This window comes from Talaromyces amestolkiae (genome assembly GCF_001896365.1).
Source record: "Talaromyces amestolkiae strain CIB chromosome Unknown scaffold7.1, whole genome shotgun sequence".
NCBI classification, from domain to species: Eukaryota; Fungi; Ascomycota; class Eurotiomycetes; order Eurotiales; family Trichocomaceae; genus Talaromyces; species Talaromyces amestolkiae.
This window is the reverse complement of record NW_024468043.1, coordinates 917,431-942,584: the sequence shown is the minus strand read 5'-3', so window position 1 is coordinate 942,584 and position 25,154 is coordinate 917,431. Positions and strand designations below refer to the sequence as shown.

The following is a 25,154-nucleotide window of genomic DNA, read 5'->3' as shown; positions in this document are numbered from 1 at the left end:
TGAGAAACCATGATAGATTTTTCCTCTTTGGGACAGCTCCCAGATGACATCATACCTCTGTCAAAGGTTTCAAAACACAACGTCGCCTATCGCATTGCCCTGAAAATAGTCAAATAACTAAACGAGCATCAACGATAAAAAAAGAGACGTCAACAGAATGCCCATCCCACGACCAGCAATCCTCTCCTCCATCCGATCCCTCATCTCAGCTTTTACCTCCAACGCCTCCACGCCCGCCATCCTAGCACACTTCACCTCCTCCCCAATACCTCTTGTACACGAGCACGGCTCCCCCTTGTTTCAGCCATTTCTACCCTTTGTCGGTCGCGACTTCATCGGTCTCGAAGCAGTTGGCGAATACTTCGATTTACTGGCGCAACACCTCTCCATCAGCGACGCATCCTTTGACGATGAAGATGACTGGGTCGTGGACCCACAGATTTTAACTGTATGTCTGCGTGGGCGCGCACGGTTCACATCTACTGAGACGAAAGAGAGTTGGTTTGAGACGTTTATGTGGCGGGTCGCATTGTCCGAGGATCTAACGGGTGAAAGTGAGCCGGATGTAGGCCAGGGGCTCAAAGTACAAGAGTATAGAGTCTGGGCTGATACGGGCGCTGCGTTTTTGGCTTCCAAGGGAGGGTTGAAGGATCTCGAATCTGTGAGTCGGGGTAATGTGAGGAGGTCTGTTACCGGAGCGCACAAGGCTGATGAAGTTTTGGGAGGGGAGGATTTCCCAGTTGGAGAAAAGTTGGGGAGTGGATTGTCTTTTGGTGGGAGTTCAGGATAAATGCTAATTTTGTGATTGGAAGATTGATATTGCTATTTCAGGACTGCTAGATCAGGAAGTTTTAAATAAAGATAATGTGCTAAAGTTACAATTTTGAAACAAGTCAAGAAGCAAAGGCAGTAGAAAGCACCACAACTCCTGTTTCCCTCGAGATGAACGGTAGTCTCGACCTGGGACCATACCTGCGCATCGACGAATCTAAAAGCTGACCACAAGAATGAAAATTAGAGAAAAGAAGATTACTGCTTCCATGACTTTCCGCAATTCAAACAAGTACAGAACAATGTCATCGGCTCATCAGCACTGCGCGTCTGGGCCTCGGTATAAGTAACCTTGCGCTGGCCACATTTACCGCATTGCAGACTTGAGCTGATACTTCGTTCGGCTTGTGCCACCATTGCCTTGTCCATATTCTCTTTTTGGATCTTCTGGTCCAACGCCCTTCGCTCGTCCGACTTGAGTTCGTCGTGGGTCATCTTGACAAACTTGTCTGGCGTCACATCGCCCGAAAGCACGCGCTGTCGAAGTTGTGGATTTGACTTGTTCTTCAGATTCTGGAACAAACTTCGAATCTTCGTCTTGTATTGGTCTTTGGTCTCGGGTCCGAAAGACGTGAATGCTGCATTCTCTACAGCTATCGCCTTCGCTAGCACGATTTTCGGGGGATCTGTAGACATAAACGATAATCCGTCGTACATCAGACCGAGGCAGCTATCGCGGGTCTTATTATTCGTAACGTTCGTGTCAACACCATCTGCCTTCCACGACCGTTTCTCAGGCGGAACAGTCGACTTCGAAGCCTTATCGCCAGGTGTGCTTGCTGGCGCAGGCGATGCCGTGCCCGTGCGCGGCGTACTAGAACGTTGTGGCGAACCATTCGACTTTTGCTTATTCACTTCGCTCCGCCATTTGGACACAATCTCGGATGACAGGCGCGCAACATCGGCTGCTTTGTGTTGTTTGAGTTTATTCACCACGATACCGATACGGGTTGAGCGGAGGAGGTCTTCTGTAGGTCGGACGCCTTTCTGGAGTTCTTTCAAGATGGTGATGAGATTGGCTGGTGGCTCGCTGGATGTCGCGGCTTTGGTGAGAGCCTTGGCTTTAAATTCGATTTCTTTTGCTTCCATTGTGGAGGATCTGATGAAGGGTCAGTTAGCGCGATCGACAATTTTGATGAGTTCTGTGTAATGATTGCGGTGATCGTCATGTTGTCTATACAAGTGTATATGTATCACTGATGCGATGCGCGGGATCCCAGGCGAGAATCAACCATGACTCGATATGTACATACCACGTATAGCCCACCAACGATGGCGAGATTTGATGGCGACGAAGCCTGGCAGGCAATCACGCAAAGCGCAATGAATCAGAAGTGAAAGAAATGGGAGTGAGTTAACACTTCTCGACGACTAGTCCTGATGCTGCAAGCCCCAAATTCCAAGATCGCAACAAGACGTCAATCAAGCAGGAATTAAGAAAGAGAGGACAAAAATAAAGAAACAAAAATGAAAGATAATGGCAAAGCGATTACGAAGTAATGATAGAAAGAGAAAGAAAGCTGCTTTTTTGCGACAAAAACACTTTGGGAAGTTGTCCGCTTGACCGCTCGGCAATTGATCTGATTGGCTGCCGCCGCTAATCATCTACCTGTGTCGCAAACAATATATAGATATAGCTTTTGTTTTAATTTCGTCTTTCATACAATGCGAAGTCTCTTTCTTGTTAGATACGTGGTATCTTGATTAAATGCTAAGAAAAAGAACAAGCATGAGGGCATCATAGACTGGTAGGTGAGGATGAAGAGCAACGCAACGATGGCCGGGGATGATGGGTAGATCAAGTCGGCATGATCTATGAACGTGTTTATATACATCGAACACAAAATGCAGGACAAAATAGCAATGCCTTTTATCAGATCTTTCATCTTTTCAGGGAGGGGGTTGCAGCGAGATTTCTGTCGATGGTCCAAGTAAGTTGGAAGCATGAGACGGTTTGTGGTATCTGCGCGATTAGCCGTGCGCTTCTCCAAAGAGTCGATGCCTCTTGATAGATACGGATACTCATTGGCAATAATGAGAGCTTAAATACCAGTCTTGCCAAGAGCATCAGCCAACGCGTCCACATCATCATCCTTCTTCTGGCTGACGGGCTCATCCTCGGCGCGAATAGTCTCCTTCAAAATCTTGTCAGCCAAATGTGTCTTTAATTCCTCCTCTTCCTCTTCCTCGTCTTGCTCATCCTCTTCGTCTTCTTCCTCGTCTTCCTCAAGTTCGTCTAGCTCATCAAGACCCCAAGCATCCTCGGCATCTTCATCTGTACCCTGCTCTTCTTGTCTCTTCTCGAGCAGTACGCGGAGCTCCTCAATATTAGCATCCTCCTCCAAAAATTTATTTCCGTTCAATTCAACTCGCTTCAAAGCTGGCAAAGAATTCTTGGCCGCGAACAAGAATTGCTTCACACCCTCTGCATTAATATCGTTGTATTGCAGGCGCAAGATTTCAACCTTTTCATTTTTACCAGCCGCAAGAGCCTGTGCAACCTTGACACCACCGCGGGCCGAAAGCAGACAATCTCCAACACCCAACTCGCGCAACGAAGCCCATCCTTGCACAACCTTAGCCAACGCACTGGATCCGAGTAACGTAAACGTATTATCTTGCAAATCGAGAACCTCCAACTCCGACGCATGACTCAACCCATCCTTCAATAACAGCGAGATTCCTTCCTGACGAATACCGTTCTGCGTCATCTTCACAGAGCGCATACCTTTCGCATGCGCCTTGTATGCCGAAGCCCAGGCTTCCATACTTCCATTTTCGAGACGATTGCGTCCACAGACAATTGACTCTAGCAAAGGAACGTCCTTGCCCTCATGACGCGCCTTCTCCTTTTGTGCTGCCAACTCCGTAAGCGCATCAGCGACAAGCACGCCAGCCTTGGGACCCAACCCGTTATTATTGAGAATCAAATGACGAAGCGGCACAGCCCGCGACAAATAATCGACAAGTGGCGCTTGCGTGTTGAGTCCGAATGCATTATCGGACAAGTTGATGGTATGCAAATTGGGAACCTCGAGCAGGGCATTCAATAACGCAGATAACGCGGGGGGGATCTCGGACAGAAGGCGCGATGTGAAGATATCGTCGAGGTTGGCGACTTGTAGGTTCTTTTGAGTTGCAAGAGCGGTTGCAAGACGTTCCGAGGCTTCGACACCGAGGGTGTTACCACCGAGGTGGACTTCTGTGAATGTGTTGTCCTCGAGCAGCGGTTTCGCATGGGTTTCGATGTCCGCCGCGGTATCGAGTTTTAGGCCCTTGCCGTTGATGGAGAATATTTTGGCCATTTTCACAAATAATAAAATGAGCTTCTCGTGAAAATCTTTCTGGGAAGTACGCAAATAAAACGTGTAAGGAAAAGAGAAGAACCACGTCGAGACGAAGAAATGGAAGAGGGGCTGTATTGTTTTTTTATTTTTTCCCCTTTGTATTGTCATTCGCCTCCGATGCTTAAMCCCCGCCAGTCGCCAGGGTAAAATTAAGCTATCAGCAGCCTAAACTGTTCTGGTACTAGCGGTATTGGTTCATCGAAACTGCCTCACCGCCTGCCAGACCCATACCGAGTTCTGCCATCGGAATCATTCGATTTCGAGATCTAGATTACTAATTACGAATCTTTTACCAACCTCTCTTTCGCATTTTGTCCCTGCATTCTTGTCATCTTCGTCTCAATTGCAGCAACGGGAAATAGAAGAAAGTCAAAAAGTCGCATTTTCTCAATTGTTCAAGATGTCGTCTTGGTTCTCAGGCTGGTTCGGTAAGTTTGTCTCGTCTGTCCGGTGGGCAAACAGTCCGCGGAGGACATCTCACTTCGCCTTGCTCTTGAGAGCGCTCTCTTTCTCACTTTCCAGACTTTGACTAACCTCTGTCTCTGCCACAGGCTCCTCGAACACCCCAACMCCCGCACCAAAACCCGCCGAAAAGCCCAAGGTTCGCCCTTTTCCCACCCATCAACAAGATCCGTAAAAGAGCTGTATAACTAACGGAGGTCAATAGCCATGCTGCGTCTGCAAAGAAGAAAAAACCGCCCGCGACGACTGCATGCTCTTCTCCAAATCCGATGATCCCGCGCAGACGGACTGCAAGCCGCTGGTAGAACAGTACAAGGCTTGTATGGCCGGGTATGGATTCAAGATCTAATCCCGCCTGGAGGAGCCTGAAGGAGAAAATCGGGAACAGACCATAGTGGTTGGGAAGGATATTGCATATATACATTGCATTGGGATACATTATTGGTTTTGCGGATACTCCTCTCTTTTTGATCGATTGATTTGGGCGTTATGTTTGTTTTGGAATTTCCTTTTGTATATATATGTACAATAGATATTGGAAGACTTATTTCATTTGATTGATTTGGAATAGACATGGTATCAAAGTAAAACAGCACTCGAAGGATAGTACATATACACAAAGAAGATTATTGAGTCTTCTTTACATCCCCAGCCGGTTTCCCGCTCAATCTATACGCCTGCGCAATCAGATTGCTCGTCGTCCACAGATACGCCAAACCAAATCCGCTCGCGCCAATAAGCACATTCAATACAACCCACAAGTCCGGTTTGTCGGCTGGTGGTTGCACGAATGCGTCGAGGACATGCCAACCGATCATACTCAGATAGAAGATTGTGTGAATCAACACCGTGAGACCACTCACGGACGCCTCTTTGGTCGTCGTCGTGATGTTTCTTGCCCTGAAAATCTCGATCGAGGTAGGGAACAATCCCAAGAGATACGTCCATAGGAAGGTAATGACGAAATATGGGATGCGGAGTTCTTCACGTTTGAGTAAGGGATAGATTGTCCAGGCGCCAAGGATATTGGCCCAACCTATCCAGGCGCGATTGACTTTATTGAGGCCTCCGTCGCTGGCGAAGAGGAGGGTCATCGGGAGTAAAGGCAGTAAGACGCTCTTTTCGTGAACTTGGAAAGAGAAGAGGAAAAAGCCCCATGCGGAACTGCTCAGGGCAAGTAAGAGCAATTGTGGGCGTGGATAGCGGAAGATTATGAGACAAGGGACAGATATCGATGCCAGTGTAGCGGCGAGAGATGCACGCTGCAACAGTGGCGCTGGAAACCGGTGTAGTTTGTAGAATGTGTGGATGGCGCACCAGGCGTTTGCGACCTTGTCCTCAAACAAGCCACGTGCAAAGGGAAATACGCGGTGAATAAGCTGGCCGAGCTGAAGGAGTGGCGTATAGTACCAAGCTTTCGCGTCTAGTTTAATCGGCAGATCCGCGATGAGGGCCGGTAAAGAACCGGGCAATGCAGTCCCATGAGCCCAATCATTCAGCGATGCGGCGATGAATGGCGCGAGTATGATCGCAAAAGCTGCCACTGTCGATAAAGCTATAGCCAAGAAGCGACCAATCCGTATGCGCGGGAAGATGCAACTACCCAGGAGAAATGAGAACATGATGGGCGCATAGTAAAGTGCCATCTGTTTGAAGGACAATGCCGCAACAAAGAATGCACATGCCAATGGTAGTCGGCCGGTCAGTATACTTTCGACACTAGCCACCATAAGCCCCAGCATGACCGTATTATATTGGAAATGACCGTGGTCGACCAGGATGTTTCCAGGCTGCATCAATATAGCGATCAGTGCTATTGAAGTCGACCACATCGGTACCCCGAGAAGACGACCATAACGACGTGCAAAGAGCACGACAGCGGGTATGTAGACAAGATATTCGGATACAATAACGGTGGCGCGCATATAGAGCTTGAGAAGAGGGTCTTCGACACCCCGCGATGCGTCGAGGGCGAAGAAAGCCGGATCAACCAGTGAGCCACTAATATATATCAGCTATGCAGTTCTTCGTTATAGGACCTGGAAGACAAGTTCATACATCTTTCCCAACAACCAGCTATGATAAGCCGTCAATGGCGGATAATCAAGCCCCCAGTATTGCAAGTCATAAAAGTACCACTTCGTGAGTGGCAGATGAATAGTCAACTCCATCCAATGTCTTTGCGCTTCAAAGTCGCCGTGTAACGGAGGCATATTGAATCCTTCACTCCCAAGTAATTAGTGACAACTCCTATCTAAGGCATCATGAAGCGGTACCAACCAGAATACCCCCACAAACTCACAGCCCACCGAAACAACCCGACCACCATCAGAATCAGCGGAAGTATAATCCATTGCGAAGTAGCACCGCGCGCAAACCACATGAATGAAACCAGCGGGAAAGCAGGAGCTGCATGCGGGGAGCCCGCGTCGAGGATCAGGTCATTATTGTTGGTCCCGGAGAAGGTTGTTGGGAGCTTCTTTTTTTGTCGGGGACGGTAGGATGTGGGTGAGGAAGCCATTGTGGCAGGTATATGGAAAATAGTCAGTTGATAGATTCCATGGGCTGGCTCAGAGTTATTGCATGTAGCAATCGCAAGTCGAATGCTCGCAATGGTGAGACAATTGAATGAAGTTTGGTCTGGAGACACGGTAGCTCAAGCTCGGGGATATCGCTGGACTCCGAGGGGACGGTCCGCGCTATTCCAGATTGGGCTCCGCTCAATATTAAGCAATGTACTTCACTATCGGTCGTTGGGTTCCTGGACCAGCGCATGGTTGGCAGGATATGTGAACTGTCTATCAATTACGGTCATTAGGCTGAATTCCAAGTGTCTTATAACATGGCCCCTGTGAAATCAGGATAGCGACATTAGTTCGAATACGGAGTATTTCAGGCTAAATTGCCTTCATACTCTACCTCTTCCGAGATATAAGTCGACAAGCTCATGGCATGATAAATCATTCATGTTATTACTCAGATACTGAGCTGGTACTGCCATTTATCACGCTCCTATCAGTTTTAGCTGTACCTCTGTCTCTATAACCAGAGTTCACAAGTCCTCTCTTCACCATAGGAATCATGAAGAACCGACTCATGTCAGTCGTTCTTCTCAGCTTCATGATTTCTGCGAGCGCCTCAACCATCGTAAAATGTAACAAGCCAATCTCGGTCTCCTTTTGTACCCAAGCTTGCGGCTGTTACTGTCCTCCGGGTGAAAACAGCAATATCTCTTGCTCAATGAATCCAACAACATGCCCAAGCTCGGTGGGGGAAACCTGTATTGAAAGTTGCTTTTGCGCAGTGGATACTACTCCTGATCCTAGTACTATTCTCTGCGAAAAGCCTGTCAATACGTCTTTCTGTGAGGTTGCGTGTGGTTGTGGCTGTGATGAAGCGGGTCATATCAATTGTTTTGTGGCTGAGGGCACTTGCACTCAGGATGCAGCCCAGCTCTGTAAAGCGGCTTGTTTGTGTAAGGCAGTCCAGATGCGCCACGGGGCGAAGAATGAAGAGTCGAGCAAGCAGATTGTGTTGGAGCGTGTCGACTAGCACTAGCTTGCGCTGAGTTCAAGGCTACAGTCTACACTATACTCGTATAAGTTAATACGTGGATCAAGTCCACGCAATATCAAGTAGATTGAACAGGCAGATATTGCCATATTCAACGATTTGAACGTGTAAGATATCTATTTTTAAACGCTCGTTGACGCAACATATGTATTGACTCATCGCTGAAATCTGAGGACTCGACCATCAGGTCCTACACTAACGCCAAGATGCTCTCGTAGAAATGTCGTTGTCTGTTGTGAAGGTGTAAACGCAGTACGAGGCCTATTTCCCGTGTTGTGTCTCCATTGATCACGTATTGTCTCGAACAAGCCCATATCCAATATCAAAGCTTCCCCCATTGCGAATGCGTCAAGAGGGTGACTATGTCTGGACGCTGGACTTGAGCCATCTTCAGCGGGTTCGGCTAGTAAGGCCGTTCGCTCTAGAGTCACATCTTGAAGACCTTCGGAAGATTCGTCATTGTTTGTCTCATTTCGTAGAACGCCTCGTTCTTCGGCATCATGATCTTGTTCAGAGTTTGTACCATCCTCCCCCTCTGTTGAAGTTTCCTGAGACTCGCGGTCCTCTGTCGACTCGCGTTTTACAGCCATCCGCACTCGCTCTAATATCAAGCCCAACATGACTAGATGTATTAGCATAATGAGAAAGTCGAACATTACAAGCCGCACTCGCGACACTGGGGCTTTCTGCCCCACGAAATCAATAAAGAGACCGCCATGGAGATACCCTCGTGTTTCTTCGCCGGCACTCGGATGAATGGCGACTGTATGTAGAAACGCACACAGCAAATTGCTGCCGAATATGGCGCCAATATATGGCTGGCTTCTCGTGGGCTCGAAGGGTGGGGCTTTTGGCGTGAAGAATATAAGCTGTACAATAACACGTAACGCGAATAGGAAAAAGGTACAACTATACAGAGTCAGCTTGGAGTCAATCGACACCGGGGCAGGAAACGTACTCCATATAATACAATGCAGCAAGCTCGCAGTATATGATGATGTCGAGCTCGCGCAGTAAACGATCAATCAAAGCAATCTTCGCCTTCCGTTGCACCTTCTGCCTCAGTTGCTGCACGGCGGGTGTAAGGGGTTGCTCGACATCATCGTAATCAGCCACATCCGGGATGCCAGAGACATCAGCGAAGTGCTCGGCATCCCTGAAGGCATCCGGCGTGGTCATAGGGGGGTCATGAGGCAGTGAAGACTAAACGTCACAGCTCTCGGCGGATGAAGGTGCACAACGTCCACACTCGATAGGAAAGTGAGGGTACACAAGTGCGATTAGCGTGGGGGGGTAGATGGTGATCGGCAAAGGTATCAAATTGAAACGGAGGCACGAAGGCTGATGCGCAGGCAATCGCAAGTCGTGTGAGCAGACACCAGACGTTGTCGTTGAGGCTCTCCTGTTCCGTCGCCGGCACCTTCCCCATTCCCACTTCGACTGCGGCTCGGCGGCCTAACTGCCAATCACCACGGACTATTGTCGGTCCGGCCTATCTCCAGCAAATCCTAGTCTGCTAGTCGCCAATCAATGTAGTAACGTGGCTGTCATCGCTGCTTTGCTTTTTCAGCGCACGAAGTAACCATATTTTGACCTGGCGCAGATCATCAGACTCAGTGCGGTCGCACGGGATTCGCACCAAGTGTCTATGGCCGGTGTTTCTCGTTATTTACTCACTCTATTCTCGGTTTACTACCTTCCATATCCCGTATCCCGGTGGAGTAGAACAAGCCGCCTAAGCCGCTAGTCTCTTGGGGGGCGTATCAACCTGGAACGCTGTGACTCTCGGAACAGTCCGCCAAGGACCCAGGATCGTCCCCTCTTCCTTTTTCGATGGCCGGCTTCCTCGTATTACCGACTGATTTACCACTGCGATCGGTTTAGAATCTCGTTCTTCTCTTCGTCACCCAAGCTGCGAGGTTTCCTACATTTTCACGCTCCTCTAGGAGCAGTTACAAGTGTTAGGTTACTGATATTTTACGATTACCATGCTCACATGTGGAGGTCGCCTATTTTACAGACGCCGCCGTATGTGTCTCGAAACTGAAACACCAGCAAGCGTGTTCAGCACTCGGTGATAGAGGCGGCAGGAGCGATAGAGGGGGATTAGAAAGGAACAAAAAACAGGAAAAAAAGAAAGCAATGAAGTCGAATTCCAAGAATATTATAAAGGCAGCGCTCGCCTTCGTTTCACTCCCGATATTGCCAGCGGTCGCTGATTACTGCACCTTCGATAACGGCAATTGCATTGATGGCCTAGCCCAGGTTTCCGTTTCGTTCCAATTTGACGCTATCTCGCCCGTACCATTAAATTTTTACTACGGATACGATGCCGGATGGGGTTCTCCCTCCAACGAAAACGCGTGTGCAGTGAAAGTGGGATATTGGCTTCAGTACGATAGGGGAACAGTGACGGAATTCAACTCGAATATCCGCGGTATCAATTGGACAACAGAGGTGGCATTACGTATCGGAAATCTAGGCGGTTATGTCGGCGGTGCCAATAACGGCTGTGATGGTGTTTGGGGTGGTAATTGCTCGGAAAATTTAAAAACTTTCTTGCGGTCCTCGTTATTCAATCTTAGTACATCGGGGCAACCTTACGATTTACCGCTGGACACGGTACTTCAGCCGTTGACGACCGGCAGCCCAGGACCTATCATCGACGGATGTCCGTCTACACTGTTTGACTTGGATCTAATTCCCACCTATGGTGAGACTTCCCACCCTTGTTTTTTCGATTGATAGCGAAGCAAAGGCTTATCTTTCATTTAGCTGTTATCAATGCCACAACAGCTGGCGGCAACAACGCTTCGGAAGCCATAAGTGTTGCTGTACCAGGCAATCCTGGAGCCCCATGGCGGACATGGTACATTCCCGGCGCAACGCCTTTGGGACACGCCCAAGAGGTTGCCGTCGGCATCATCGCGCGTGGACCCAATCACGGCTCAAAGCCACTAAATGGTCCGGATGACATTAAAGTTGAGCTGGTATGTGCGAGGGCACCAAGACAAGGTCCCCGCCATCCACCTGATGGCGGCGCTCCTGGTAAGGCCCCTCAGGGATATGCCCGCGGCATCATCAAGTCGTATGCTTTTGACGAGAAAGACTTTGTATATGAAGTCGAAGACGATGAGGAGGAGGGGGAAGATGATGAGTACTATGATGGCGATAGCTCGACAACAGGCACCAACGTCGATTGCCCTGAAAGCAGTGCCACAGTACTCTAGACAAGAAATTTATCGTCTTTATCTTTCTACACATACTTTTAACACCGGAAATGCTATCCATGTACATAATACATTGCAAGGCGCACTCGGCGTTTGGACAAATATCACTTCGGTTTTCTGCCTATTGCTACTGAAAGTACTGCGACAATCTCATGATAGCAGCAGGGCGTGATTGCCTTCCTGCCTAAATAGGTAGTTGACAAACGAATGGAGTCCGTGGCACGTGGTTGCCTCATCCCACCCTATCTCCCTCCACTTTATCTTCTTCTTTTTTCTTTTCTCTCTTGTTCTTCCTCTTCTCTTTTCTTTTCCTTCAGAAGCGGAACCACCACCACCACCATCACTAAGGTGGGCAGGGTGGTGGCTGTTCCTTTTTGTGATGGCCCAGGACACGAGAGAGCTGAATCTTTTTCTTCTTCATTGTTTTATTTAGATATATTTTGAGTCAATAAGACAATCATGATGATGATGCATTTACTACCACCATCACCACCATCATCACCATCATCGAAATCACCAACATCATCAACGGTTACAAGGGCTGCAACTGCACCGATGACAAAAATGACGACAACAGCTGTAGCTACGGCTGCAAATACAACAGCCACAGCAACAGCAACAGCTACAGCCACAGCAACAGCAACAGCAACAGCAACAGCAACAGCAACAGCACGCTGCTCTCCATAGCATTCGAGTTGGTGGTATACCGGCCCTAGCTCCAGAAAGACAAGCATTCGTGTTTATGCTAGACCAGACACAACACGACACTATACAAGAACGATAACAAAGGAGTCACTTCTGTGGTGATTCTAAACAGGTGGTGCTTCGGCCCACGCTTATGCCACCACCTCCTTCTGGCCCTCTGCAGCGACCATTGCGGCCCGACTCTCGATTACCTGTACCAGTCATCTGTCAGGCCCAAGCTCTTCGCATTGCTGTCATTACCGTACAGCCTGCATTGGTATCGCACCCACACAATGAGAATCACCTGGTGGTTCCGCTCAGAAACAGGCAGGCGCCATTGTCATAGCGATACAGTTGGCAGCAGCACCGGGCATTCCTAGTCAGTGGCACAATCTGAACTTCATGGGTATATGGGTCAGCTGCCTGAATTGTTGATGTGGACTAACAACGTTCAATATATCCAATTAGCGAATCACCATTACCGACTATGAGCTCGAAAGAATCATGGAAACGATTCGAGGCGCCCAAACACCGGTGCTAGCAATCCTGATCGGGGAGCAGTACCTTTTCCCCTACCACTGAGGGCACAGTCAATTGGTCAGCAATAGTCTCGAAAGCCTTGGGGGCAGCCCAGAATAGCAGTAGGAACATGGAAGCTGTTTGATTTGATATGGGCATGTTTCCAACTCTCCTTGTCATGGCGCTTTTATGTTTGTATTTGACGGCAGAGAACTGTATCTTTAAGATAATGTTACAGAAGCAGCAACACTCAAACTGTATAGACAGAATGAAAATGCTGTGTATCACAATCAATAGACGGATTGAAGCTTCGATTACTAGGGTTTGACTTCGGCTGAATTTTGACTGTCTATTTGACTGTAACCCATTATCGAGACAAACAGTGATTATGATTTTCTTTTCGCAATATTTCTCATAGACGCTTCATTATTTTCGCCTTGAACGTGTCTCGTTACAAGCAAGGGGAGGAATCTATTAGGCGGCTGTACCTACGTACCGGTACCTAATTTCCCTGACGCGCGGGAGCTTTACTGAGTAGAACTGAGCACGACCCTAAACGCCGTAATCAGATCAGTGAGCGGGCATCGAGTATAGTAATTAAAGCTTTTAGCACTCTTGAATAAGCGATGTAACCCTACAGACAAAGCAGTAGAACTTGCGTGTAATGCTATAAGATAATGCTCAAAAGAGGAGAATCAGAGAGCAAAAACATAGTGACTCCACCCACTATTCCCGCGGACATCTGAAATCTTCGAGCTTATCGATCCTACTATTCATCACATCTTTATTTGTACATTATGTCAGACCCTTCGCCGTCTATTCCCAAGCACGATGCGTCCCCGGAGCAAGTTCGAACCTACTTCGTTACTGTCTTAACTGCATATCATGGACTATCCACGGATGAGGCGTCCGCGATTGCATCAAACTGGAAATTGGGGCGAGGCTCAGAGCTTGAATATTACGACTTGGAGACTTTTCGAAGTATATTTGGGATTGAAGCAGGTACACTGTTATATAACTATGCAACAAAAAGGCCTTCCAGATCACCTGGCGCGCACAATCACAAAATAACGGAAAGAGATATCTTTAACCTTCCCCCTGGTCGTACGGAATATTCTTATCACCTATCATGTTTGGATGCATGTTCTGATTTTTTTTTTAGTATCAATCATATACGGTACCTTTGTTTTGGCTCTATTCTTCGGTTGCAGGGCATTCTCAGAGTGGCATGCAGAGGGGGAAAAGGGAGATAGAGGGGAGATTATGTGCATCATTAGCTTTCTTTTTACAGCACTATTTTTGTTTTCATATGTTGCATATTATTTTCCACCAAGATGATATTTCCATCGCTAGTGACGGCCAAGTGGCCTAAGAAGGAGGTGTAAATCGACATGGAAATGTTTAGCGGAAAGCAATTCCAGGCTGGCGAAAAGTTCCTTGCAGGTTGGATATTGTAGTAGAAGTAGTAGTAGAATTGAATTGACTGCTCATGTCCCCCCTCAGATCCACGGATGCTTCGGTCGATGGTCGGAGTAAGTAGTAGTAGAATTGAATTGACTGCTCATGTCCCCCCTCAGATCCACGGATGCTTCGGTCGATGGTCGGAGTAGTGTTGTAAAATTATCCATACAGTATTTCTCGATGCGACAAAAACATGCGGCGGCTTGTAAGTTAGTAGGCATGGTCTGACAGAAGATGAGAAGCAGATTGGTAGGAATTGAAATTGAGTGGTAAACGCCGTGCCCGTGAAAATCGATGGATCCCGTCGTGATCTTTGAATATCGTCCGTGCGCAGTTACCATTGGTGTGCCTGAAAACTTCAGTTTGATGGTAATGTAGCATCTGCATAGTATTTTTGCATATTGTCCAAGAAGGCAATCAGTACCGTTTTGCAGGCTGTTACGAGACAGTTGGTCAGTATCATGAGAGGCTTCACAAATAATTATCTAGCAGATCTTTTCCAAAACGAAGCGTGCCTCTTTTCAAACAACTTATACACACATTCTTGATGGAGAAATGCCTTTTTTTTTTTTCGTTTGAAAGACAGCCCAAAATCGGTAAGAATACCTGCCATCCTTGAGCCCAACATAAGCTAACCCAGTCAACGGATTCAATTGCCACAAGGTGATGAAATATCCATCCTTAGTGCACTCACCGAGATTCGTGTGCACATATCAACGATCAAATATGATGCTCTATATTGTTTGTAGGCTAGTAAACCTCAGTAACCTATATATAGCGCACTCGTGATCGTTTTGGGCAATTTGTATAAAAGCGTGATCGCTTCTTGTTATAGCAATCAGCACAAGCTTCAATTACATAGCGCGAACCGACCAATAACCCGAAGTCTGCCAAATATACCATCGAGTTCACGACTATGCGTATGTTTAGTCTATCTTATTGACTAGAATCCATTATCAAGGCAAACAGTTATTTTGATTTTCTTTCGCAAATTTATTCATAGACGCTTCATTATTCGCCTTTAACATGTCTCGGTGTAAGCAAGGGATGGAATTATTTAAACGCTGTATACTACAAACGTGGTCCTGACGACTTTGGGTTACCTCATGTGAGCTACATCAACTTTTGGATGCGGTTTCACAAGTATCCTAAATTATGACCCGAATTGCTATTAATTCGATTGATACAGCTTGATAACTACGTATTTGTCACACAGACTTCTTGTGTATAGGCTACTCTCTAAGGTGTGTACGACACGGTACGTCGTTAGGAGGGGTCGCTGTGGTATCTAGGGATGTACGGTGTTTCCTGGGTCTATATACGTATCGCAGACCTTATACGTGTGATTTTACCCATCCTTTGCCCTTTTCCCCCCAATATCCTATTTGTCACTCAACCTCAACGATCATTTTCGAATCTTGAATAATGGTGTCAACCCAAGAAAGCGGCGATAGCAAGGCCTATGCCCTGATTCGAGACAACAGCGACGACGATATTGAAGAGCCTTTTTTACATGATACCAACATCAGTAGACGAGTCAAGCATGGCAAGATTATCCGATCACCGGTGTGGGCAGTGATGACGTTCGTCCTAGCTATGATAATCTTTGTTGAGAATATCTATCTGCTTAGAACTGTCAGATCAACAAAGAGATATACTGGCACATATGAGACAGGGTTTGACACAGAACTCGGTGAGTATACCTGAAAAAGGGCATCATGATTGCCATCATGGCACACTATCATGCCTACCAGTCAAATATCAATCCTTTTTTGTTCACATTTGCTGATCTCAAATTCTTTCTGTAGAAGAAATGAAACCATCCATCAAACTACACCAAAAACGTTACACCAGTGCCATCCGCGACCTCCCCAACGGCACTCTATACATGGCTTTCAACACCTCCGAACCGCAATACGTCGGGCCCCCCTCCCCCGAAATCGACGCTGCCTGGAACTCTCTCCTGCAAGGGCGCTACATCCACTTCACCACCAACGAAACCACCTGGCTCAACTCCGACCACGAGCTACCCATACTCGAGCAACTCCCCTCCCACGGCTCCTCAATCCCGACAACAGGATACTATGGGGGGCCCGACATGCTACACAGTCTGCACTGCATCAACGCTCTGCGCCAACACATTGACATGGATTATTACCACAATGAGCATGTGGCGTGGTTACCGGAGGAGTATAGGAGGATGCATATTGATCATTGTCTGGAGCAGCTGAGACAGGCGACATTGTGCCATGGCGATATGACTCCAGTCACGCTCAAGGCGATTTGGATGGATACACCGCGGTGGGCGGCGTTGGGGCAGACGGAGAGGATGCATACGTGTAGGGATGGGATGGCGTTGAGGGAGGCTACGTGGGACAGAGGGGAAGAGGTGGGGAGGATTTCTTTTGGAGGGAAGTAGTATGCTTGAAATTACATAGTGAGAAGGTTTCTTCATTTGTAAAGAGGTTTTATGTTGATTGTATACTAAATAAAAATGTATTGACAACCGCACATTAGTAGTCCTTTTGTCTAGTTAGCCCCACGCAAGATCAATATTGGGTCAGCTCAACTTTTGGTAACTATGACTGCGACAGATCATCATAAGAACGATTTGAGGGAGCAACATATTACCATTTAATCATTTGAAAAATTATCACCAGAGTCAACACTGATGCTCAAATGCCGTTATCCAGTCCATTACCCTTTTAGGGCATCAAAAGGACTATAGACATTCTGATTGGCTTGTAATGTTTCAAGCCAATAAACACTCTCACAGAGGCCCCACATATCAGTCGTCTCTTCGCTGATTGGCTGACAGTCCAGTCATAAGCGTCATGACGGGGTTAGTCAGGACAAGAATAATCAGAGTCCTTCCCTCCGCTTTGTTCGTTCGACAACATCCTCCCATCATTCATCTCTACCTCTAGACAAAACTGAGTACATTCGTGTCACTGCTTAATAAGCCTAATTCTCACATCCTCAACGGCCAGCAGCCCGCCGGTGTCGCTCTCCTGGTGGTACCGGAGTAAGCTCAACAACCCCACCACGGTGGCTCTCTGCGCTGTGGGGGAAAGGAGCTCGGCTCSTCCAATACGTACTCGACATCCCCAACCTCGTTAACCTGGCTTGCTGGCACTGGCTTCGACTCTGGAGACCAGCACCACCATTTAATCGCTTTGACGGTACTGAACCAGATTAAGCGACAGACCACGGAACTGACGGGAATATTCGACCAGAGCTAAACTCACGCGTGTCACGTCACGGTTATCTACCAGGCTGATATTCCGGCAACGAGAAAAGAAGGTTTTTAGACTTTCCGGCTGTGCCTCTCGCCTCCAAAATGGCTGCCGCCTTTGACGACGAAGACCTCTCCGTCTCGCTTGCGTCGATCCCTCCCAATCCGAATAACAGACAACAACGCGATCAATCGGCAGCCGATGCAATGTCCAACGCGAATCCCGCGGCGATGGCGATGCCGCCTCCACCACGTCCAAACAATAACGTCCTCAATGGACACCATAACGGCGGTAACCGCGGCTCTTCGGCATCTGTACAATCACCGGCGACACGGCGAGATATGCAACGGTTAGATCAATATAAGACGGTTGAAGTGTTGGGAGAAGGCTCGTTTGGCAAGGTCAAATTGGCGATTCATCAGCCTAGTGGACGCAAGGTTGCGCTGAAGATTATTCCTCGGCGGAAGTTGTTGTCAAGAGATATGGTCGGACGGGTTGAGCGTGAGATTCAGTATTTGCAATTGCTTCGGCATCCACATATCATCAAGCTGTATGCATCTTTCCTTACCCTTCCGGTCGATTTGGCTAATCAAGTATATTTCCTCTAGATATACCGTCATTCCCACAAAGTCGGATATCGTTATGGTCTTGGAATACGCCGAGAGAGAATTATTCGACTACCTAGTCAAGCGAGGCAAGTGCAACGACGACGAAGCGCGCAAGTTCTTCCAACAGATTATCTGTGCTGTCGAGTACTGCCATCGCCATAAAATCGTACATCGAGACTTGAAACCAGAGAATCTATTGATTGATAGCGAGAAAAACGTGAAGATTGCAGATTTTGGTCTCAGCAACATTATGACGGACGGAAACTTTCTCAAAACTAGCTGTGGAAGTCCTAATTATGCCGCACCGGAAGTCATTTCAGGAAAGTTGTATGCCGGTCCCGAAGTCGACGTGTGGAGTTGCGGAGTTATATTATACGTTCTACTCGTGGGCCGCTTGCCGTTTGATGATGACTATATTCCTGCACTATTCAAGAAGATCGCTGCCGGAAATTTCCATATGCCTTCGTATATCTCGCCAGGAGCTGCCAGGCTCATCCGAGCCATGCTACAGGTTCACCCGGTTCACCGAATCAGCATTGCTGAGATCCGACAAGACCCATGGTTCCTCGATGGTCTCCCTAAATATCTTCAACTACCCCAAGAGGAGTTTGTCACCACTGGAGCCGATCCAAATAAAGCAGTCGACCGTCGCAAGTTCGCACCGGGCAAGTCTACCAGTGTACAGCAAAAGATTCACGATTTTGCCATCAACAAATTGGAGCACAGCATGGGTTACAAGAAGGAGGAAATCGAAGATGCTTTGCGAAAGGCTGAGCCTAGTGCTGTTAAAGATGCATTCTTCATTATTGCCGAAAATGAATTGATGCAAACAAACTGTTTGTCTCCCTCTTATTTACTATTTACTGGTACTGATACAGCACAGCTCCCCAAGAAGACTCTCTCGATATGTCTTCTCCGCCAACACCCTCATCCCCCATGACCAATGATAGTAGTGGTTATAGTTCCCCGCGAGCTCCAAAATCTGCAGCGGCTGCACTTCGTCAAGAAAACGCACTTACACCACTGACACCTCACACCCGGGAAGCAACACCGCCACTAGCTCCTCCAAGTACCTGGGGGGCCATGCCAATGGAAGAAGAGCCTCGCTTAAGCCACGTGCGTATTCTTCCTACCAGTCTTCCATATGTTCACGATCAGATTATGGAGCAACGGGATGGTATCCGAGAACGCGCCAGGAGACAAAGGGCGGATGCCGAAGAGAAAGCTGGCATTTCTGAAGATCGCACTTTAGAACAGCAGGCGGCAACGTTCAGGGCTCTCAAGCCCCATGCTCGTAGCGTCGTTGATCTGGATAAGCTTCGATTAGAGCCGCCGGAGAAATTCCATGCGGCGCCTATGCCATCAAAGAGGTCAAGAAAGTGGCAGTTTGGTATCCGATCACGTAATCAGCCTTATGAAGCCATGCTATGTTTATACAAAGCTATTGAAGCGATAGGCGGTGTCTGGGAGATTATACCAGCCGAGCCAGGTGCGTAATTCCTTTGAGTTAAATGATATAGACTAACAGAAACAGAGGGCGACGCACCATTGGAAGAACTCGATCCGAACAAGCCCATGCCACTGCAACGAAAATACCCCGATCTACCATCAGACTACTACATCCCCAAAGATCCATGGTTCATCCGCGCACGTTTGTTAAAAGAAGGCGTTACAGCGCCCGGAGTATCACTCAGCGCCCACAGCAGCCGCAGTGATCTAGGTGATCTCCGCCGCAAAGTTAATCTCATGAACGCCTCTATCAGCGCCGAAGACAAAGCCGCCATTGCCGCCGCAGTGCAAGCCAACGCCGACAGCGGCGGTGGCGCGGGTAGCAGCAGCATCCCCAGCGCACCCTCATCACTGGAACATGTCCAATCAATGCGAATCTCGTACGGAGTATGGTGTTTCATCGACATCCAACTCTATCAACTCGAAGCTACCAATTACATGGTCGACTTCAAATGCGACGGATACCAAAACGTGATTCGAGCCGATATAGATGGCGAATGGCGACCGGTCAGCAAACGTATTCGCAATAAGGAGAAGGAAGTTACTAGTCCTTATCCTTATTTGGATGTTGCGTCGGATTTGGTTGCTCAGCTGGCGATTGCCAGTTAGGCAAGTATATATTGAGCATTTTTCTCTTTGGTGTTTTTGGTATACTTGCGTGAACGAACAAAAGGGAAGACCCTTGTCGATATGTATGTGGTTTTCTTAGCGGGGCGTTTCTTCTTTTCGTTTCATCAGTATGGACAGCGACGGTGTTTTCCTTTTATTTTTGTCTATCTATTTTCTGTCTACTTGATATCCTGAGGTTGATAATCTCCGTTTGAGATTTCCCGGTACAGGTGAGGTACAGAGGTCTACGTGTTTATTTTTGTACTTTTGCACTCGAGTGTGTGAGTGACATGTGTCATGGGCACCGAGTAGGTAGTTGAATAGTTAGTTATAGGTATAGCCATGAGTGACGAATTTCATTCTATTTATATTTCTTGCACGCTCTTGACACCTGCCTCAAAAGTTTTTGTCAATGAGTCAAATGTACATGTAATTCAGGATGGTCATTTATTTAGATAGGGTTCCGGGTATCCCGTGGCATCAACCACAACACTATATATATGGATAGCGACTGAAGTGGAGTAGACTAGGTATAACACAACCCGTGTGACTTTTAATGGTTAAATCGGCGATGTTCTCGGAGGATAACGATCCGATTGATTCACTGTCGGGATATACGTTTTATCTGCATACGTAGGACGGATACGTGACATCGATAGTCATGATCAATCGAAGGATTGTTGAAGTCCAACGTACATAGCCTCGGTTGAGCCGGGATTGACAACGCCAGAAACAGGATAATAGACAAATATCCCAGCCACCCAATTACTTTTCGCGTGGGCCTGTGAACCAAATGTGTACTAACCAAGATGAGAGAACATTCGAACAACAGACAGATGGGGGGCCAGAGTAACAGAAATAGACGTTGGTTTGACGTCACCACCCCTCCAACCCCCCTCTCCGCCAGCCCTAATCAATGTGATCATACCACTTTAGGACCATCAAGAAAGCTAATGGAAGAGCCAAAAACCAGAATTTTCGGCTTTCTAGCTTTCGGAAGTTTTATCCATCCTGTCCTTGTAGTTGCCAATTAGTCAATGTAGGCTAATAATGGTGTTGCGTAAGGGGAAGTAATCCCATCATGACAGGGTATGGGTCATGCTACTATAAATTCTCTGTAGTTCAGCCTATCCCACACGGGTTGGTCAGAACCGGGAAGTACTGGAGAATATCAGTCTGGTGCTAGTAGGTGGATGGTATATCGTAGCTGCCTGCCCCTCTCGTCTGGATTCATTCTACTTCTTTTGTGTTTGGTTATGGTTGGGGAATTGCTTCGACAAATTAAGGGATATCACTACAATACACTCTCTACGGATCAATCAAGCCTTGGACTGAGCAAAATCTACAAGTATCGAAGTCTTCAATTGATATAATCTTATATAATCGTCTACAACCATGGTACGTCCTATCCCACCATTCTGTCGGTAGCATCCGAACCAGAACCATACAACACGGACTCTGTGCTAAAAACATCACACTATAGGCACCCATCACCCTACAATCCCGACAATCAACAACCTCCACGTCCGACACATGCCCCAGCAGCCTCTCCGGCGGCGCAATTGCCGGCATCGTCATCGGCAGCATCGCCGGCACATTGCTCATCATCTGGCTCATCAGATCCTGCTTCCTGCCGGGGGCGCCAGGTAACCGCGACCCTGAAGGTACCGGTAGTGCGCCTGTGGTGTACTCGTCAACACGGCCAAGACGTCAGCGACGATCGAGAAACTATAGGGATGGCCCGGATTATGTGGAGTATATTGAGAAGTCGCCTGTGCGGGTGAGTCGCAGTCGGACGAGGAGGGGGAGTGTGGTGAGTCAAGTTAGCAGGCCTGAGAGAGTTTACATTTCTTGATTCAGTCTCTACCTGCCTACTTCAAATTGATTAGATTGGCCGGATGCGGGTGACAGTGTGATTGAAAGAAAAGCATATTGACGGATGACTGTCCTGAGAGAATGCAATGATGTACGTTGTTTTTCTTAATGTTGATGGCTGATGAAGATGATGAACTATTTTTGTATACCTACATATTATATGTTAATAATGCATTTACTACGGAACATAGTACTATGTACTGCTGAAGGATAATGTAGAAGAGAACATGACGCAATGATAGGGTAGGGTAATAGACTAGGGCAGGGTTATGAACGGCACGTGCTGATTGGGCAGGGTCGGGTCGGATTCACGGCGATTCTCCTTTCCTCGAGGCCATCCCAATTAAGCAGTTCGTATCAGCGCGTCACAAGGATATCCCAGACACTAGTCAGTCATCCTATCTCTATCTCTATCTTCTTCCATGCGTCTCAACATCTACTCTTCACAGGCACCAGCGCCACTGTCTGAGAATAACCGTGGAATAAGACGGGTCACAACTAGCACACAATGGCCTGGCCGTACAAGTCTGATACAGGGAAGATTACGCCGGGAACACAAAATAGATTAAATAAGGGGCACTTGGCCGGAGATGAGCCCAATCAGGTGAGACGGCAGGGGAAGTAAAATGGCCCGCTATGAGCCTCATTGGGCCAATGTGCGGCTGCCGTTGACCACTACCTACTATAGTACATAGTAGGTACGTAACAGGGGAACATCAATGCACGATCTTCTCGGCAGTCTGGAGATAATGTCAGCATGCAATCAAGCTGTAAGATAGAGCAAGGAAGGTCGATATCCATGTACTAAAAATTGGAAAGAAGTACATATTATGTCCGGTCGAACGTGGGCGATGTGTTGATGCGACAGAATCAACAACGTCGCAGAACTATGGTAGAAAAAATCATCGTAAAAATCGTAAACATCGTAAAATACGTAAAATACGTACGGAAGAATATGAAAAAAAACCGCGGCGTGCGGCGGCGCCAGACTTGGTTCAGGCACCAGCCAATCACTTGCTCTATGTCCCTTCTAGCGCCGCAGCCCCCTTCCTTTCCTTGCTGGACTTCTCGCTCTCAACCTCACCCACAGACTCCTCTTTTGCCAGAGAGTCTCACTAACGTCTCTTAGCCTGATGGACTGGGGGGCCCTTTCCCTGACCTTCACTATGTAGTTTTACTCTCCGTCTTCTCCCTATGGTCCACCGCCAACGAGACCAGTCCTGTTCGGGAGAAAGCGTTATCTGCTGTGGCTGCAGAGGAGAACACCCCGTTCCTGCCGCCGCCTCGTTCAGTCTCATGCAGTAATCAATCTCTTTCCACTCTCTTCTCCTCTCACGACACTACTGTTTGACACTCTCTTTCCGTCTAGACAATTGAATTTCCCCGGTCCTTTTCGATGTTGCTCTTTCTGACCGAGTAACTGTCATTCTTTACTACTCTCAACAATCATATATACACTCATTTATATTACCCCGGGGCTCATTCCTTTGTACCCGTGTATACAACACAGATTCCTACCACTTCAGTAGGTAACGTGTGGAGAAGTCTCCCACAACGCCTTTCTTTTGCTTTCGATTCGATTATATACAGTCATGATGCGATCTTCAGTATTGGCTGCCCTCGTGGCTGCTCTCGCCTCGACCGTCTCGGCACAGACATCCACGTCCTGTCAACCCCTAAACGAGACTTGCCCGGCGGACCTGGCCCTCGGTACAACACATACCTGGAACATCAGTTCCAGCTCGCAACTAGACGACACCTGGAACATCACTAACGGTGTGCTCAACTACACCAACGACGCCGTCGGATTCACAATCAACAAGGCACTCGACTCGCCAACCATCAGATCAACATTCTACCTCTTTTTCGGCCGTTTGGAATACCACGTTCGGGCTGCTCCCGGCCATGGTGTGATTAGCAGTGTGGTGCTTCAATCAGACGATCTAGATGAAATCGATTGGGAATGGGTAGGCTCAGAACCTAACCAAGTTCAGACAAATTTCTTCGGAAAGGGACAGACCATTGCTGGTACGGCCGAATACTTCAATATCAGCAGCAGCACCCACGACGAATATCACAATTACACGACATGGTGGGACAAGGAAAAGCTCGAGTGGTGGGTCGATGGGCAATTGCTGCGCACTGTAACACCCTCAAACGCCTCCAACAGTACCTACGACTGGTACCCTCAGACTCCCATGAACATTCGTATTGGGTCATGGCCCGGTGGTGACCCTTCTGAGCCCAAGGGTACAATTGAGTGGGCTGGAGGTGAGATTGATTACACTGCTGGTCCATATACCATGTATGTGTCGCAGGTTACGGCACAGGATTTCACCACGGGCAAGGAGTACAATTACACCGACCACACGGGAACATGGGAGAGTATTAACGTTGTTTCGTAAGTCTATACACAAATGATAATGTACGTCGGATCTTGGAAATGAACTAACAGATACAGTGGCAACTCTACGGTCGAACAAGAACTCAATGCCGTGCACCTCACTCTCTCCCAGAGATGGAACAACCTCTCTTCCGGCGCCAGGATCGGTATTATTGTCGCCGCCGGCTCGGTGGTTGGTCTCAGTGCCCTCGCCTTCTTGTTCTGCTGCATCCGCCAGCGACGACTCGGCAAGCGTGAATGGAATGCCCAAAACAACCAGTGGACGCAGGAGCGTACAAATATGATGAATATGCAGGCCGAATGGAGACAAAAAGGATACGTTGAGATGAAGTAGACATCCTATATATATCTATCCAGTTGATATATAAAGCTATGTCTCGATGATGCTTTTGCCTTTGCCATACTTTTCTCTCTTTGATCTTGTTTTCAGGCGAAGAGAGAAAAGCACCTTATGATCTTTACAAATTCGCTTCCGCTAGCGTTTCGCTTCTCTGTCTATATTCCATTCTTTTCGTTTTGACGCATCGTCATCATCTCGACCTCCGATACCACTATCCTGTCTCCGACTCATCTTCACCTCTCTCTCGATCTTTCCCGCTCACAATCACTCACGTCCACCCGTCATTCGACCTTCCCGACCTATCGATGGCCCAAGACCCATCTTCCGCCCTTTTCCTTATTTCTCGTCGTCCCCAAACCACCGTTTCCGTACAGAGGTGGTGGGCGCTCTGATATATTTCCAATTCTGGAGTTCGTTGTTTATTTACTGGTGTTCTTTTATTTGAAGTACAATCTTGACTGAAATT

At 47.8% G+C, this 25,154-nt stretch overlaps 11 protein-coding genes across 11 annotated transcripts; 7 read left to right on the top strand and 4 right to left on the bottom strand.

Moving 5' to 3' along the window:
* Positions 1-157: 157 nt before the first annotated feature.
* Positions 158-790, top strand: BHQ10_004369 (uncharacterized protein; the record flags this gene model as incomplete). The annotated part of the gene is made up of 1 exon (XM_040876727.1): positions 158-790. One exon carries the CDS (start codon positions 158-160, stop codon positions 788-790), a length of 633 nt encoding a protein of 210 aa, XP_040732873.1.
* A 239-nt stretch (positions 791-1,029) lies between these two features.
* BHQ10_004368 (uncharacterized protein) lies at positions 1,030-1,920 on the bottom strand (the record flags this gene model as incomplete). The annotated part of the gene is made up of 1 exon (XM_040876726.1): positions 1,030-1,920. One exon carries the CDS (start codon positions 1,918-1,920, stop codon positions 1,030-1,032), a length of 891 nt encoding a protein of 296 aa, XP_040732872.1.
* Positions 1,921-2,873: 953 nt separating this feature from the next.
* BHQ10_004367 (uncharacterized protein) lies at positions 2,874-4,136 on the bottom strand (the record flags this gene model as incomplete). The annotated part of the gene is made up of 1 exon (XM_040876725.1): positions 2,874-4,136. One exon carries the CDS (start codon positions 4,134-4,136, stop codon positions 2,874-2,876), a length of 1,263 nt encoding a protein of 420 aa, XP_040732871.1.
* Positions 4,137-4,578: 442 nt separating this feature from the next.
* Positions 4,579-4,989, top strand: BHQ10_004366 (uncharacterized protein; the record flags this gene model as incomplete). Its single annotated transcript, XM_040876724.1, has 3 exons — positions 4,579-4,606; positions 4,730-4,779; positions 4,846-4,989. 3 exons carry the CDS (start codon positions 4,579-4,581, stop codon positions 4,987-4,989), a joined length of 222 nt encoding a protein of 73 aa, XP_040732870.1.
* Positions 4,990-5,266: 277 nt separating this feature from the next.
* BHQ10_004365 (uncharacterized protein) lies at positions 5,267-7,161 on the bottom strand (the record flags this gene model as incomplete). Its single annotated transcript, XM_040876723.1, has 3 exons — positions 5,267-6,641; positions 6,699-6,861; positions 6,921-7,161. The coding sequence occupies 3 exons, from the start codon at positions 7,159-7,161 to the stop codon at positions 5,267-5,269; spliced, it is 1,779 nt and encodes a 592-aa protein (XP_040732869.1).
* A 1,207-nt stretch (positions 7,162-8,368) lies between these two features.
* On the bottom strand, positions 8,369-9,392 carry BHQ10_004364 (uncharacterized protein; the record flags this gene model as incomplete). The annotated part of the gene is made up of 2 exons (XM_040876722.1): positions 8,369-9,122; positions 9,172-9,392. 2 exons carry the CDS (start codon positions 9,390-9,392, stop codon positions 8,369-8,371), a joined length of 975 nt encoding a protein of 324 aa, XP_040732868.1.
* Positions 9,393-10,355: 963 nt separating this feature from the next.
* BHQ10_004363 (uncharacterized protein) lies at positions 10,356-11,443 on the top strand (the record flags this gene model as incomplete). Its single annotated transcript, XM_040876721.1, has 2 exons — positions 10,356-10,926; positions 10,989-11,443. 2 exons carry the CDS (start codon positions 10,356-10,358, stop codon positions 11,441-11,443), a joined length of 1,026 nt encoding a protein of 341 aa, XP_040732867.1.
* Positions 11,444-15,532: 4,089 nt separating this feature from the next.
* Positions 15,533-16,526, top strand: BHQ10_004362 (uncharacterized protein; the record flags this gene model as incomplete). The annotated part of the gene is made up of 3 exons (XM_040876720.1): positions 15,533-15,690; positions 15,748-15,800; positions 15,916-16,526. The coding sequence occupies 3 exons, from the start codon at positions 15,533-15,535 to the stop codon at positions 16,524-16,526; spliced, it is 822 nt and encodes a 273-aa protein (XP_040732866.1).
* A 921-nt stretch (positions 16,527-17,447) lies between these two features.
* BHQ10_004361 (uncharacterized protein) lies at positions 17,448-20,069 on the top strand (the record flags this gene model as incomplete). The annotated part of the gene is made up of 4 exons (XM_040876719.1): positions 17,448-17,893; positions 17,952-18,787; positions 18,835-19,440; positions 19,486-20,069. The coding sequence occupies 4 exons, from the start codon at positions 17,448-17,450 to the stop codon at positions 20,067-20,069; spliced, it is 2,472 nt and encodes an 823-aa protein (XP_040732865.1).
* Positions 20,070-21,464: 1,395 nt separating this feature from the next.
* Positions 21,465-23,295, top strand: BHQ10_004360 (uncharacterized protein; the record flags this gene model as incomplete). The annotated part of the gene is made up of 3 exons (XM_040876718.1): positions 21,465-21,467; positions 21,553-21,849; positions 23,074-23,295. 3 exons carry the CDS (start codon positions 21,465-21,467, stop codon positions 23,293-23,295), a joined length of 522 nt encoding a protein of 173 aa, XP_040732864.1.
* Positions 23,296-23,536: 241 nt separating this feature from the next.
* On the top strand, positions 23,537-24,682 carry BHQ10_004359 (uncharacterized protein; the record flags this gene model as incomplete). The annotated part of the gene is made up of 2 exons (XM_040876716.1): positions 23,537-24,345; positions 24,406-24,682. 2 exons carry the CDS (start codon positions 23,537-23,539, stop codon positions 24,680-24,682), a joined length of 1,086 nt encoding a protein of 361 aa, XP_040732863.1.
* Positions 24,683-25,154: the final 472 nt, after the last annotated feature.